The 17,672-nt window shown below is 39.4% G+C and overlaps 1 protein-coding gene across 1 annotated transcript; it reads left to right on the forward strand.

Moving 5' to 3' along the window:
* The first annotated feature begins 301 nt into the window (after positions 1-301).
* LOC149184505 (uncharacterized) lies at positions 302-4,120 on the forward strand. The gene has a single exon (XM_089415355.1). The coding sequence runs from the start codon at positions 302-304 to the stop codon at positions 4,118-4,120; it is 3,819 nt and encodes a 1,272-aa protein (XP_089271481.1).
* Positions 4,121-17,672: the final 13,552 nt, after the last annotated feature.

The raw sequence follows: 17,672 nt of genomic DNA on the forward strand, positions 1-17,672 counted from the left end.
CATTGCAACCCTCTGGGACTCCAGAGTCATCGAAATCACCTCTATGGAAGCTACCAGATCATACATTGCCACAGAATTTCAACTAACAGGTAATTCTGAAACCTACCTCTGTATAAATGTCTATGGGCCTCAGCGTTTAGAAGATAAAATTTCTTTCCTGAACTCGTTAATGAAGTTAAAGCTAAGATACCAACATTCAAAGATCATAATGGGAGGGGATTTCAACATGATTACCACCCTCCTGGAAAAAAAAGGAGGCCTTAGGCGACTAAATAGAGACTCAGAACTCTTTGTTGACTTCATGGAATCCGCCCAACTGGTCGACATCCCCCCAAAAAATGGGCTCTACACTTGGAACAACCGAAGAGGAGGAGAAAACAGGATAGCCTCTCGCCTTGACCGTTTTTTGATCTCAGAAAACATCTTACTGGAAGGAACAACAGTTGACTCTGATATCCTCCCCAGTGGGGGATCAGACCACTGGCCCATCGCCCTGGAAGCTGCCTTTCTTGAGACCCCCAAAAACAGGCCTTTCAGATTTGAGAAATTCTGGCTAACACACCCAAATTTTCCTGAACTGGTGAAAAAATGGTGGGAAGAGCCCAGGAATATAAGGGGGACCAAAATGTTTAAACTCCAGTCCAAACTAAAGCACATCAAACACAAAATCAAGGAATGGAATGCAACCGAGTTTGGTAATATTTTCCAGGAAAAGCACAATATAGAAGACCGACTAAGTCAAATTCATAAGGACTGGGCTTCAGGGATTAACAGGGAGGACTCAAATGAACAGGAAAAGATACTAATGCAGAAATGGCAGCTCCGCTGCCAACAGGAAGAAATCCTTTGGAAGCAAAAATCTCGCATCCAATGGTTGAAGGAGGGAGAGCAAAATACAAAGTTCTTCCATAGATCGACGATGGATTACAGGGGGGCTAACAAAATCCTTAAGCTTACCAATGCATCTGGAGAAGTTATTCAAAACCACAATGAGATCTCAACTTTGCTTACTAGTCACTTTAAGCAAATTGCCCAGGAATCTCAAGAAGATCGATCGGAAGCCAGAGAGGAAATAATTCAGGCCATACCCCAAATCATTACTCCAGCACAAAATGCCTCTTTGTTAAGAAAGATCTCAATGGAGGAGGTGGAGGAGGCTGTTAAAGACATGCCAAATGATAAAGCTCCGGGCCCAGATGGTTTTACTATAAACTTCTACAAAGCTTGTTGGCAAACAGTCAAAACAGAGGTCTGGGAAGTAGTTGAAGATTCAAGACGATCTGGCTCAATTCTTAAAGGCCTAAATTCTACTTTCCTAGCCCTAATCCCCAAAGAAGAGGAAGCCCGAACTCCAGAAAAGTTCCGCCCCATAGCTCTGTGCAACGTGATTTATAAAATCATCTCTAAGGTCATCGCTAACAGACTTAAACCTATCCTCCCGGACATCATCTCGGAGGAGCAGTCAGGCTTCGTGGAAGGCAGACAAATTCTGGACAACATCCTCTTGGCGCAGGAGATGATACATACTTTGCAGTCCAGAAAAATCCCTGGTATGATGATTCAGCTTGACCTTTCAAAAGCTTTCGACAAAGTGAATTGGAATTACCTGGAGGCCACATTAAGGGCTTTTGGTTTTGACAATCGGTGGACCAAATGGATTCTCGCTCTTATCAAGTCAACAAATTTCTCTATTTTGGTTAATGGATCCCCCTCGGCCACCTTCTCTCCTTCCCGAGGCATAAGGCAAGGAGACCCACTGTCCCCCTTCCTTTTTGTGATCCTCATGGAAGGGCTTAGCAGATATATTCACAGAGCCAAAGCGGAAGGGAAAATCAATGGATTGCGCCCTCTCCCCTCCACCCCTGCAACTACTCACCAGCAGTTTGCCGATGATACTATGCTGCATGGCTCTCCAACTGTCAAAGAGGCCAAGGCTTTCAAATCTATCTTATCTCTTTTCAGCATGGCATCAGGTATGGACATAAACCATTCCAAATCGACTATTTTTTTCTTTAACACTCATGTTTCTATTCAGAACCATCTCACCAGCATCCTAGGCTTTCGAAAAGGTTCTCTACCCTCGAAATATCTGGGAGCCCCGCTCACCACCAAGCCTTGGCAAAAGGTTCATTGGGAAAGGCTCATAGCAAACATGGAAAAAAGATGCAAACATTGGACCCACAGGGCTCTTAACTTTGCGGGACGCCTTGTTTTAACTAAAGCCATCCTGCAGGCCATCCCTCAGTACATGCTTTCTATCCTCCCGGCGCCCAAGGCCATCCTGCAGAAAATCCGATCCATCCAAAGATCCTTTTTATGGAGTGGCAGCGCAGAGAAGAGGAAATGGGCTCTCGTGGCCTGGGATAAGATCTGTAAATCGAAACTTGCTGGAGGTTTAAACCTAATAGACCCCGATATTAGCAACAAAACTGGGGGAGCCAAACTGTGGTGGCGCTGGCTGAAAGAGACCAACCTCCCCTGGGCCAGACACTGGAAGGAGAAATACACTCCTAACTGCAGAGACCAGGACCTCATAAGACTTCAGGAATTGCCGGAAGGTTCTCCAATCTGGAATCTAGCAAAAAGAAACCGAAACCTTATTCAGGACCACAGCTTCTGGGAGATCCAAAATGGGGAATCAGCCTTCTTCTGGGAAGATGCCTGGCAACAACATCCAAAGCTTGAAAACCCAGACCTTGAAGATTACAAAATAAACTGTCATAACAGGGGAAAATACACCGTTCATCATTACTGGATCCCCAATGGCATTGACCAGGATTGGAGAGAATGGACCCTTCCAGATACCGAAAACCCTAATGAGGAAAATAATAACATTCAAGACCTGCTTCAAGTCCTACACAAACGAAAAATTAGGATAACCTCGGAGGCGGACAAGCTGAGGTGGGGTATGAAGGGCAATGGAAACTTCACTCTTAAAGAAGCCAGAGAGCAGTTGGAACTCACAGAGCAGGGGGAGACAGCCCCATGGTTCACCAAGGTTTGGGATCCCTTATTCTGGCCAAAAATTCAAACCTTTCTATGGCTCCTTATGAGGCGTAAGACGCTCACCTGGGAGAACCTGCGAAAAAAAGGCTTCGAAGGCCCCTCCTTTTGCCCTATGTGTAATCAAGCAGAAGAAACTATGAATCACTTATTCAATACATGCGAATGGGCTAACCACATTTGGCAAGGGATAGAAACTATCATGCAGCAAAACAGAAGAGATATGGACTCCATCCAAAACACCATCACCAATTGGCCAAGCAATTACTCTGAAAACCCTCAAATCAATAGCATATGGAAAATTCTGCCAGGTTTTATCACATGGACAATATGGAAAGAAAGGAACAGAAGAATTTTCCAAAACGAGCACAGGAATATAGAGCACCTGAGAATTACCTTAATGGAGAACATTCGCCAATTGATTCTGGTAAAAAGTAAAGTAGACCCATCCAACCAAATCTCCGCGGAAGACCAGAGAATCCTGAATGCTTTCAACATTCGCTACGATCAAAGCCAAAAGCCCCAAGCTAAACAGCAGAACATCAACAGCACACCAAAGGAATGGACTCGGCCTCCTGAAGGCTTCCTGAAACTGAACTTTGATGGGGCCTCGAGAGGTAACCCGGGACCAGCTGGCATAGGAGGCCTCATTCGAAACCAGAGAGGTGAAATAATCCATATTTACAGTCAAGCTTTGGGCGAGGGCACTAATAATGAAATGGAATTCGCAGCAATGGAAAAAGGTTTAACAATTCTTCAAAGAAACCAGGCAGAAAACGCAGTAATTGAGGGTGACTCTGAGATTGCCATTCTGGTGGCAAGGAAAATCTATGGGGGAACGCCGGCCAGCAAGGCAACCAAGCACTGGCGCCTGGCTATGGTCACAGAGAGCATAGGGAAATTGCTCGGGAAAATGAAAGGCCTCATCTTCCAGGCGGTAAGAAGGCAGGCTAATTCGGTTGCCGACCACTTGGCAAACCATGGGATCGAGAACCCAAACGGAATGGTGGACAGCTGTTGGCATCAGGTCGAGAGTAATCAATTAAAGGAACGGTGCTCTCACCTCGCACGAATAGATTTGGTGGCAGCTGACAAGGTAGAATGGCAGGCCGCCTAATTCACTACCACAAGAGTATGGATAGGCCGACGGGATGAGAGCCATCAATTCACAGCAAGCATCGAAGGACAACCTGGTTGAGGGAAATAATGCGCACCGCAGGCCACAGACAATTGTACAGTATCATGATCCGGAGTGACATAAGCCGCCGCAGAACCGCAGGACAGAGGGACACTTGGCACATTCAGAACCGTGCAGGAGGAGGTGATCGAAAACATTCTCAATCATCGCAATTGCCCTCCACAACTCCGAATTGCAGCATTTATGTTGATCGGACATGCAAATTGCATGTCGCGATCCGCTCCACCGCCCGAAATCTTCCCGCTATTATCTATATATCCTTCCTTGCTCTCCATTGGAGCATCACTGCTCCGGTGCTCAACAATCAGAGATCATCGATTTGCATTATCATTCAGGCAAGCAACAATCAGGAGAGGGCTCCCATGGCGGGGGAAGGTTGTCGAAATCAATCTGCAAACAGAGACCTGCAGCTGGCTAGAGATATGTTCGAGCGGAGAACTTCCCAACGGAACAAACGGAAAATCATTGACCTGGAGGCCTCGGCACAGGAGGAAGAGAGCAAGTTATCCGACCATCAGTTAAGCCAGGAAGTAGACTGGCTGCAAGATCCGGGGACGACCAGCACTCGGGCGACTCAGTTCGTTCGCACTCAAGCAGAAGCGTGGCGCATGAAGACCATCCTGGCTAAGGCCATGGATGTCCAAGCGGAACAGGCTGAGCAACTGCGAACTCTCCAGCAGTTTGCTGCCACAATGACTAAGGAGCACATGGCTGTGGTTCAAAGCAGTGAATTTAAACTCACCGCTCTGCATGAGGAGGTTGATACTATAAGCAGAAAGCTCACTGTCCTGATCAAGCTGCTCAGGAAAAGCATTGAGCAAGACAGCAAGCCTCCAGAGCTGCAACGGGGTGGTCCGTCGAAGGTCAACCAGGAAAATGCACTCAACTGCAAAGAGATGCACACAGTGCCAGACTCCCCAAAAAAATTCTGATCAGTCTTCCCTGTCCCTCTGTCGGACTTTGTCATGTATGTTTTGTTTTCATTTTCTCAGTTATGTGCTAGCCAGTTTTTTTTGGCCTAAGTCGCCCTGCGTGGTGCACTTTTCGGCAGCACTCTGTCTCTCATGTTTGCTACTCTCCCAGTCCTATGTTTCAAACTGTTTTTAGCTGGTAAGGCCTGCCTCAAAGCGGCCAGTCAACTGCTTCGGCAGAATTTTTGTACTATATGTTACTCTTGTTAATATCAAAGCTTATTTACACAAAAAAAAAAAACAAATCATTATAAATAATCTTAAATTATAAAAGTCTATATTTTATTGATGATGATCATGATGATGGTGGTTAACGTCCACTGAGATCAAATTGGTCTATCGGACCTATAATTTTCTTAGTTTCTAATTGTCTGGCTCCTCGTCTTTCTTGGCGAGTTTGGTGTTGTAACTTTCTTTTTTTTTCTACGGTTTTCCAACTTTCTTTATCTTGCATCTCCTTCATCTCTTTTGGTTCTTGGGACATTGGTGTCTTAGCTTCGCGATCTATTGTGTTCGTCCTTTTGAAGATAGTTGGAGAAGAAGTTTGGTCTAGGAGATCTGCTTTGCTGTTAAATGAAGATTTATTTTGTGTGGTATTCGAATCCTCATAACTGTTGATGCTTGAGGGGTTGTCGAGTTCACTCTTTTGTTGTTGGGCGGGGCTTTCCCCCTGCTTGTCTTGAGAGTTGTTTCTTTCTTGCCCGATTTCTTGTGATTCAGAGTTTTCTCAAGAGTGTTCTTCTTTGATGACAGTGTAGTGTTCTTTTTGTGCTCCTTCCCACCATGCAGATCTGTGGTGATTTTTTCTAGCAGAATTTTTCTGGGAGGCTTTTGGGAAATTTTTGGCTAGGTGGCCTGTCTCAAAGCAGGATCGACATCTAAAGAGGACACTTTCATAATCGAGTTTCTGGTTCCACACATAGTCTTTACTTGTTAGGTGTATTTCGGCTGGGAATTCGGAGCTGAAGTCCATTTCCACACAGATGCGTGCATAGGTGGTTCTGGCATATTCCTTTGTTTCTGGGCACCTACAGTAAAATTTCCCAATTGCATTTCCAATGGCTTTTAGCGAAGAGAAATTCCATAGATGCAAGGGTAGGTTTGGCAATCTCACCCAAATTGGTGCTGAGGTTATGACTGTTGGTGAGGGTCGAATGATGGGTTCCACGGCCTCATGAATAGCCCTGATTTTTCCCAAAACCAAGGGCTGGAATCTACAATACATTGTTTGCTTTCAGGGTTTTCAAAATCTACTATAAAGAAACTCCTAGCACAGGGGTATATATTAATTGCATAAGGAATTAGAGGCTTTCATACCTTCGAGATCCAATTGTGGAGAGTTGTCTGCCGCGGCCAAAAACCATTGAATCGGTAGATTATGGCACTTTCAAAGAACTTGAAAGCCTCATCGAGTGAGGCCTGGACCACCTGGATAGTGGGAGTTGGGGCTTCACTGACGATATGGGCAGGAGCTTGCCCCCTAGAGGTGGACGGAACTGAGCCAGCAACTATTTTCACGAAGCTGAGAGCCATCTAGAGAATGCTTTCCTGTTGAGTATAAAAGATTGTCGAAGAGAAGGCCACAAAAGATTGCTGAAGAGAAGTGAAGAGCTGCAGATTTATAACCGCAGTAAAGAGAGAGCCGCAAATCTATAAACCGTAAAAGACCCAATGGATTTATCTAATTCAGGATCTATTATGCGCCTAGAGGGATCAAATTCCTAGAAGTGCAAACTTTTCCTCAAATTCTACACTCTAGAAAAAATTTGCACCTAGAGGTATTTAATCCCTCTAGATCCATGATAAATCCAAAGTTAAATAAATCTAAGTTGGTTTTAAATTTAATATTGTATTAATCCAAAGTTATTAAATCTAATAATATTAATATTAATTGAATTTGGGCTTTTGTGATCAATATTATGAAAAGCAAGAAAACTCTAGAATTTTATCGACAAGAAAAGATGAAGAACAAGATCTTGGCATCAAGTTAAATAACTGAAGAGATTTTTTGTTATTATTAATATTATAATATATAATATTAATATTAGATTTAATAATAATAATAATATTAATCTTAGATTTAGTGATATTTTTATATAGCACGGAAACAATTTTTTAAATAAAACTACATCAAATTAATATTTTCAAATATTATTGGAAATATTTATATATTTAAAGATTTGTATATATCTATAAGATATGTTTTTTTTTTTAATTCATTTTACAAATATTTAATTAAGAGAAATATTAAAAGATTTTGAAGCAATATTTTATTGGAGACCTGACATACTTACACATCACCCTCATAGTAAGTTGATGAAAGGTGATTTTGGGGTAAACCAATTTCCCCTTTCTTTACAAAATTTCGATCTTGAGGCTTGTGGGTTATGGCCCACAAAGCCTATCGGAAGTGTTTAAATAGCGCTTTGGCCTTAAGGCCGGGACCATACACTTATTCAGATTTTTCTTTAAAAACCCGAGACCATTCACTCTATCGGAAATACACAGGATTACGCGCAAAACCCCGCTCCGAAACACTTAGCCGGATCCCAAAAATTATACACCCGCAACCATAATTATCGGCGGGTCCGCACTCCATTGTTATCGGCATTGTCCTTTGTTATCTCCGATTTGCGATCAACGATTAGATTGCGACCATCCATTACATCCTCTGATCCAACGGTTGATGTTACACCCAATCAACAAACTTGCTTGATAGATTCTCCGACGTCGATCTGCGCTTAGTAGATCCATCGATCCACGATGATTTTGGGTGCACAACAAGCACGAGGATTAATTGCCCGAAAAGCGATTTCCTCTCTCCTCCTCGCTACTACGTGTCGCTTGATGAGTGGAATTAGAGCCAATCGGAAAACACCACTTACGACCTTTCTTCCACCCGAAATCCACATATGGTTTATAAATCCACCAATGCGATATCAATTCCTCTGTCTCTGCGATATGATCATGTCCGTTGATCATATCGATCCAACGACTCCTGTGCATTCTCGTCAGTTTCCTCCTTAATTTAATCTCGCTCGCCTTCGATGAATTTCTGCGTTTAAATCTAGTTCCTCTGCCATATACCCTGTCTTCACACTGTTAACACTCACAACACTCATATAATTGATATCATTGGATCGCCATTGATCCATATAGTGATCGATGGTCAATCAAAACCTCGCAACCCAGGACTAACTCTATATATGAAATACACATAGGCGCACAATTTCACACTGAAACACATAATTTTCTATTATATACAGAACAGTTACAATATAAGGTATTTTAGCCTTAGGCACAAGTTCTCCTTCGACGACATTGATCCCACACTCTATTTTCACCATTTTTTTGTCTATTGCTCCATATCTCTATATATCTCTTATTGAACACGCAGGTTCATCATATATATAAGGAAACATTGGATTGGATCACTGTGAAGGATCCGATCATATCCTTTGCTCAAATCTCTCAACTAAACGCATACATATGGAAAATTACAATTAATTAAGTCTTATAGAGACTTCATTCCATCATTTAAGCTCTGTTTTAACAAAAATGTCCCCTGTTTAGCTCCGATGGTCCACGTTTCCTCCTTCCTCCGCTTTGGATTCCTTCTTTGATGAAGAGTGCCTGATGCTCCTACATCAAACTCCCGAGGCACACAAATTTATGACCTCCTTGTCATATGCTTCTCCTTGTCCTTAGCAATTCTACCCACTTCTTAGTGGAACTGCCTTCATGATCTTCTGTGAGCTGCAACCAACCTCTGTAGTAACAATATTCCTTTTCTACGCGATACCTCACCAAGCTTTCTCCTCCGAGCTTAGTCTTTTGGCATCCTTCTGGTTCTTTCCTTTGGAACCAATTGAGCACTCCTTGCTCTAGGTTGCTGCAAGTCTTATCACCTTCTACTATCGTTCACTGCATGACAGTAAGACCATAACTCTCGAGCTTTATCAACTGTACCTCTTTTCCCTTCCTCCTTCTCGCAAGAAAATTTTCCTTGCTCTGATACCAAATGATGAAAGGTGATTTTGGGGTAAACCAATTTCCCCTTTCTTTACAAAATTTTGATCCTGAGGCCTGTGGGTTATGGCCCACAAAACCTATAAGAAGTGTTTAAATAGCGCTTTGGCCTTAAGGCTAGGACCATACACTTATTCGAATTTTTCTTTAAAAACCTGGGACCATTCACTTTATTGGAAATACACAGGATTATGCGCAAAACCCCGCTCTGAAACACTTAGATGGATCTCCAAAATTATACACTTGCAACCATAATTATCGACGGGTCTGCACTCCATCGCTATCGGCACTATCCGTCATTATCTTCGATTTGCGATCAACGATTAGATCGTGACTGTCCATTACATCCTCTGATCCAATGGTTGACGTTACACCCGATCAACAAACTTGCTCGACAGATCCTCTGCCATCGATCTGCGCTTAGTAGATCCATTGGTCCACGATGATTTCGGGTGCACAACAAGCACGAGGATTAACCGCTCGAAAAGCGGTTTCCTCTCTCCTCCTCGCTGCTACGTGTCGCTTGATGAGTGGAATCAGATCCAATTAAAAATACCACTTACGGCCTTTCTTCCGCCTGAAATCCACTTATGGTTTATAAATACGCCGATGCGATATCAATTCCTCTGTCTCTGTGATATGATCTTGTCCATTGATCATATCGATCCAATGGCTCCTGTGCATTCTCGTCCGTTTCCTCCTTAATTTAATCTCGCTCGCCTTCGATGGATTTCTGCGTTTAAGTCTAGTTCCTCTACCATATACCCTGTCTTCACACTGTTAACACACAGAACATTCATATAATTGATATCACTGGATCACCATCAATCCATACAGTGATTGATGGTCAATAAAAACCTTGCAACGCAGGACTAACTCTATATATGAAATACACATAGGCGCACAATTTCACACTGAAACACATAATTTTCTATTATATAAAAAACAGTTACAATCTAAGGCATTTCAACCTTAGGCACAAGTTCTCCTTTGACTACATTGATCCCACACTATGTTTTCACCGTTTTTCTGTCTATTGCTCCATATCTCTATATATCTCTTATTGAACACGCAGGTTCATCATATATATAAGGAAACATTGGATCGGATCACTGTGAAGGATCTGATCATATCCTTTCCTCAAATCTCTCAACTAAACACATACATATGGCAGATTACATTTAATTAAGTCTTCTAGAGACTTATCCATTCCATCATTTAAGCTCTGTTTTAATAGAAATGTCCCTTGTTTAGTTCCGATGGTCCACGTTTCCTCCTTGCTCCGCTTTGGATTCCTTCTTTGATGAAGAGTGCTAGATGCTCCTGCATCATAAGTTGTAGAATGCGTCTCTCTGCGCAACTAGGCTGATTCGAGCCCATCTATTGGATGAAAGAACAATCTACCCCTAGTTGGATGTTGTCATTAGGATTGTGTGGAGTTCAATCAAACTTGAATGCCCATTAGGATAGTTTAATTCCCCCAAATTTACCTCCATCCTCAACTCCTCTCCATAAAATTTGGACTTTAAACTTAATAAAATGATTAATAATAATTAATAAACTACTAAAATCATTGGAGTTATACCATTTCTATATTATAAATCACACTCTTTAAAACCTACATTTCATTATTTATAAATATGATTTCCATGAATTTATACTTATTATAGTGTACTTTATGGTCAAATCATTTCCACATTCAACCTAATAATTTGTATGCATGTTGATTTAAATAATTTAATCTTATTTTACTTTTTTTTTTAATATATTATAGTTTTTAAAATTGTAAAACAAGTATTAAAAAATAAATTTTATAAAGAAGAGTTGAAGGTGAGAATTATTTGTAGGATATACAAATGGTTTTATGGGGAATTTGGGTTCCATTGAGCATTTTGACGACAACATTCGACAAATGGATAGATTGTTCTTCCAACTAACATTAAAACTGATTCCAATTGAATTTTAATCTAATTAAATTAAAAAAAAAATTTGTGATTTTTAAAATTATAAAATAAATATAAAGAAATAGACTTCTTTTAATTTAAGATCTAATAGAATGATTACTAATAATTAATAAACTAGTAAAATCATTAGAATTACAACATTTCTATATTATAAATCATAAACTTTAAAATCCACATTTCATTATTTATAAATATGATTTCTATAAATATATATTTATAATAGTCTTTAAACCCATGAAGTAGTTTGAATTACATCACTTTTGCATACAACCCAACCATAAATGTATAATTATAATGGTCTTTATCCATATGAAGTAGTTTGACTTACATCACTTTTACATACAACCCAAGAGAATGGATATCCCAATTTTAAGAGAATGTATATGAATTTTAGAGTCAAATCATTTCCACATTTAACATGATAATCACATGTATGTGGAAGCTCCAAGAGTTAGCTCAATCGGTAAAATCAAGTGCCTCGCCAATGGGAGGTCAGAGGGTCAAATCCCGAAAGCTCTTGGGGTTAGGTTAGTAAATAGGTCAAGGGGTGTTGATGCCCTTCGGCTGGCGTCCACTCAGTGTTAAACAACCCTGGACGTAGCGGCTACCCACTGACCCAGGTATCCGTGAACCAGTATGTGAAAAAAAGATAATTCACATGTATGTTGATTTAAATAATTTAATGTTAGTTTTTTTGGTAAGTTTGGTAGGACTACATCTTCATTATGTCCAACTTCTCACACTTGAACCCGAGAGACTTTCGACTTCATTTCCATGACCATTGCCAATTAAGCTACCCCAAACAAACGTTATTATTATTATTTTTAATATTAATGTTATAGTTTTTAAAATTGTACAGTAAATATTAAAATAATTAAATGTTATTATTATTATTTTTAATATTAATGTTATAGTTTTTAAAATTGTAAAATAAATATTAAAAAATACATTTTATGCAGAAAAATTGAGAGTAAGAATTATTTGTAAGATCATTAAAATGGTTTTGTAAAATATTTGGGTTTGACTGAGTTTTGCAAAATTTAAACGACAACATTTCACAAATGAATAGATTATTCTTCCAACCAACATTATAGTCGTCTCCAACCAAACTTTAACTTAATTAACTAAAAAATGTAATTTTTAAAATTATAAAATAAATATAACAATGTCAAAATAACCTATATGGGAAGAAATATTGTCCAACTATTAAAATGCTTTTTGTTATAAATTTGTTAAATCTTTTTAATTCTTTTTAGTTTGTTTATTATAAGATTTTGTATATTTAATCTAGAATAGATATATTAAATAATATTATCAAAATAATATTTGGTTATTTAATTTAGGGTAAATATATTAAATATCATTAAACAAAATCTGTATTTAATTTAGAGAAAATACATTAAATAACGTTATAAAAACTAATTTTTCTTTATTGGTTTTGGAAGTCTAATTCCATAAGCGAAGATTATAAAATATTATAATAGATAGATAAAAGACATTTTAGTAGAATACCTAAAAGTTAATATTTTGATTATTTATATATATATAAGAAAATAAAAATTTGGATACTTTATGAGACAGTTTAATTTATTTTAAATGGCTTCCATCCTCAACCTCTTTCCATGAAATTTTAACTTGAAATCTAATAAAATAATTGATAACCTACTAAAATTATTGAAATTACAACCTTTTTAGATTATAAAAAACACAATCCTTGAAACTCTCATTTCTGAGTATGATTTCCATGGATTTATAATTGTGATAGTTTTTAAACAAATGAAACAATTCAATATACATCATTTTTATATATAACCTATTTTCTAAGATGATGGATGTGAACTTTAAAGTCAAATCATTTCCACATTTAACATGATAATTTGCATGCATATTGATTTAAATAGTTTAATCTTATTTTTTTTAACATCAATGTTATAGTTTTGTGGGGACATATGGATATTTGTAGGGTATAAAAAGGGTTTAGGGGACATATGGATTCGAGCAAGCTTAACACAATTTTGATGACAACATTCTACAAACAGGTAGACTCTTTTTCCAACCAACATTGAGGCTGGCTCCAACCTAAATTTAGCTTAATTAACTCCAAAAAAGAAAAATAAAACAAAATATTTTTTGTGATTTTTAAAAGTAAAAAAGAAAATAGACTTCTTTTTTGAAATAACTTATTTCTTTGCTAGCTGAGATATTTTGTAAGCAATAATTTATGGAAAATGTTTTGTTTGTATGTTTGATTTTTTTTTCTTCTATGTTGTTCATGGACTTTGGAGATTAGTGACAACCATGTCAATAGAAACATTCCTGGGTATATCTACGAAGGGACCAGACCTGTCGACTCATTTCGAAGCCTAACCGGAAGGTGTTGAGGATAATTGACCCCTTGACCTCTCATAGCAAGGTACTTATGCGACGAGTACTCAGCCAATTGAGCTAACCCTTGGGGCTTAGACTTTTTTAATTTATTTTTTGGTTTGTTTATTTTAAGCAATTGTTTATTTAATTTAGGATAGATATATTAAATAATATTATGAAAAATATTTTTTTTCATATTGAATGTTGAAGCTGTAGATTTTTTCTTGTAGATTCAACAACTTGTGTGATATGCTAAAACACAAGACAAGAATCTACTCTGCTCTTCAGCGGAAACCAAAATTGATCGATGAAAACAATAAACAGAAAAGGAAGAATGTCAATCACACAACATAATAGTTCTCTGGGGAAAGACACTGCTCAAAACCCTGACTATCTATTTGCATTAACCAGAAGATATGAGAAGAAAATACAATGCTTGTTCAACCCGAACAATTCCTATAAAATTACAATCTATCTCTTTGCTTCACAAACCAGCTCAAGCCAAGACTTCACCAATTATGCTTCTTGCCAAGCCCCTACTTCCTTGCGCAATTCCTGAGAGAATTAGCCCATATTTAATTGGGAAATTCTCTCTCCATAATTGTGCAATCCATCATAGGCCCTCAACTGATTGCATGCATCATCTATACAACTCGGAAAATTATATAAATGATAGTACACTATCCCTGAACTCTAATCTCAATTGGGTCTTCCTATGAATTGACATGCATGAGTTATTTATGAGTGAATATTTAGTTAACTGGTGGAGCAGTGATGTTGCACTGGTGCCCGTCCCCACTACTAGACATCCTAGTAGTTCCTCCGACAGTTGGAACTAGTTTAACTGACTATAACTTAGTTAGACTGAGTTAATTAATAACAACTCAAAATAACTCATCTTGGGCTCCTAATATTTAGGGATCACTCTACATAATTCTAGATAGACTTCCAACTCGATTTTCCTAAGCCAACTAAGTCAAATTAACTTAGTTAACTATTACAAGTTGTTATGAGAATAGAATTTTGATATACTTCCTAATTTAATTCAAGGACAAATTAAATTAGGATTTCTTGTTTCTATTTTTAGCACTCCCTCTCAACAAGAAAGGGTTTATTTGCTACCCTGATCCCGCTTCTGTGAAACTCGAATTTACATATTGACAAAGCCTTTGTCAAAATATTTGCATCCTGCTCCTCTGTAGGAATGTACTCCAACAACATAATTCTCCTATGCACACAATCTCGAAGATGATGATACCATATATGAATATCCCTGGAATAATCATGAAAAACTAGATTCTCAGAGAGTTTGATACAACTTTGATTGTCATAGTAAATCACAGTTGGATCCATTTGCTGATCAAACAAACCAACAAGAATCTTCCTCATCCAGATAGCCTCACAATTGCTTGACTAGTAGCCATATACTTTGCTTCCGCCGAACTGAGTGGAACTGATTTGTTTCCTATTGTACCAAGAAACAACTGCTGACCCAATACTGAAGATCCCACCTGATGTGCTCTTCCTGTCGGATGGACTCCTTGCCCAATCTGCATTGGTGAATCTTGAAGCTTCACTTCCTCTGTCCATCTATACCAAAGACTATACTAAGTAGTGCCTCTGAGGTATATCAACACATGTTTGGCTGCCTTCCAATACAACTTGGTTGACTTAACCATTGCTTGACTAAGCTGGTTAACTACATAAAACATGTATGATTGTGTGTTCACCAAATACATGAATGAATCCACAATCTGCCTGTAAATAGTAGCCTCCACTACTTCACCGGAAGTAGCAGCCTTCTTCCTCCAGTTACCAACTAGAGGAGTCTCCATGGGTTTACTGCTCTCCATGTGGAACTTCTTGAGTATCTTGTTGGCATAATTTCCCCGAGAGACAAATAATTCCTCATCACCTTGCCATACTTCCATTCCCAGAAAGTAGTGCACAAGCCCCAAGTCCTTCATTTCGAACTCTCTTGCAAGATCCTCTTTGCAAGACTTGACCAACTCATCATCACCTGTCAGAATCAAATCGTCGACATATAAAACAATAATCAACAATTTACCTTCAACCACAATATGATAAAGGTTTGCATCTGCTTCACTTTTGGTGAAGCCCAACCCGGTTAAATAACTACCGATCTTGGTGTACCAAGCACAGAGTACTTGTTTTAGTCCATACAACACTTGCTTGAGTCTGCACACATGCGACTCTCTGTTGAAGGTCTCAAATCCTTCAGGCTGCTCAATATACACCTCTTCCTCAATCATGTCGTTGAGGAATGTTATCTTTACATCCATCTGATGTATCTTCCATCCCATCTATGCTGACAGTGCTAGAATGGATCTGATTGATGAGTACCTTGCTACAGGAGCAAAAGTCTCATCGTAATCAATCCCCTCCACCTGAGAAAACCCTCTAGCCACAAACCTAGCCTTGTGTTTCTCCACACTACCATCCACTGCTTTCTTTACCTTGTAAATCCATCTGGAACTCACCACTGACTTGTCTGTCGGTCTTGGGACCACATCCCAAACACTGTTCTTGACAATGGAGTCATACTCCTCAACCATGGCATCAACCAAAAATGGTTGATGCACTTGATCCAGATGGCTCCAGAAACACACGTAAGACAAAGAGGGCTCATGAAAGCTCGAAAATCAAAGTGATCAAAATGATTTTGAACCAGGACCAGAGCGAAGATATCATTGTCCTGATCGTGGTGATGTGAACGATTCGTCAAACATAGTCTATATGCAAAAGTTAGAAGCCATCAAAGTTCGGTTAACATTTTGCTGACTATGCAGGCTTAAGGAGGCCACAATTTGGATAGAACCCGACCATCGGATTTCGGCCAATCTGGGCAAGATTTCGAGAAAATTTGTGGCCCGGTTAATTTGTCTCCTTCGGGCTAAAATCTGAAATAATTTTAAAAGGCCTTATTTTTTTAATAAAAAAAAAAAAAAAAATGGTGGCGGGTCACCACCCCCGCCACCCCTCATATCCATATAACAAAAAAAAAATATTTATAATTGGAAGGACCGACGGCCATGACCCCGCCGGTCCAACCACACCCACCCAACTCCATTAACATTGCATGTATATGGGGTAGGCACGGGCCACCTCCAGTGGACCCGGCCCACACCTAGTCAACACCAAACACAACCCCACCAAAAAATGTGACGGTAATTTAGTTAAGGGCACTAGTGGGTGTCAAACTTGCCTAGCCCACGTGGTCGGCCCCCAAGCAGGCAGCCCCATTAGTGTAGTACCATAACCAATGTACCACCACTTCAACCATAAAACAAACGCACCAATTCAAATATGGATACGGAGGTATGGGGCGGGCCACCTAATACGGACCCGACCTCCCATTCAAATTCATTTTGTTTTAAACCAAACGATAATATATTAAAATGGGAGGGGCGGGGTTTGACCACCCAACCCCTCCTCAACAAACTACCAACTTTACCAACACACCAAACTACTTTCTTATGAACTCCACCAACAAACTTATATAAACACTCATTTTCACCAGCACGCCCAGGCAGATGGAGGAACCCAGAGCGGGTACAGAAAACGAGGCGGAGTCATTTTTTTCTTAATTTTATACAGGTGGAACCATCATTGAGCAAAATTTCTAGGAGGGTGAAATTTTCGCAGTGTCCAAATTGGACAAACTTTATGTCGATCTTACACCTCTCGGCGACACGAACCTGATAACATACTCAGTTTCTTGATCTGAGTAGCCGAATTGTAGAGGATCCGGAGGAGGGAATCTTTAAGGAATCTAGGGGGAATCTAAAATATTCCTTGAGCCCCAGATTTCCACTTTCTCAGAATTCAGAAATTTGACAGTCGATTTTGCACTATTCGACGCCACAAATCTGATGGTGTGTTCCGATTTTTCATTTGCTCATTATATTTTTTGGGCACTTTTGTAAGTGGAATGTAGGTGTTAACATTCATGTGTGAGCAGCCATTTTGATGCGATTCGATTCCGTGAGATCGATGGTCCGAGCAGCTTCAGCAATTTGACATCTGCTTCTTCAGATGGCCCCTGGCTATGAGGTATATGTAGTGTATTCATGCACTTCTTTTTGCTCTGCATTGTGCTCAACAAATCCCTATTTGATG

This window comes from Pinus tabuliformis, chromosome 3_2 (assembly GCF_031772625.1).
Source record: "Pinus tabuliformis cultivar Carrire ecotype Pingquan chromosome 3_2, CPIR1, whole genome shotgun sequence".
NCBI lineage: Eukaryota > Viridiplantae > Streptophyta > Pinopsida > Pinales > Pinaceae > Pinus > Pinus tabuliformis.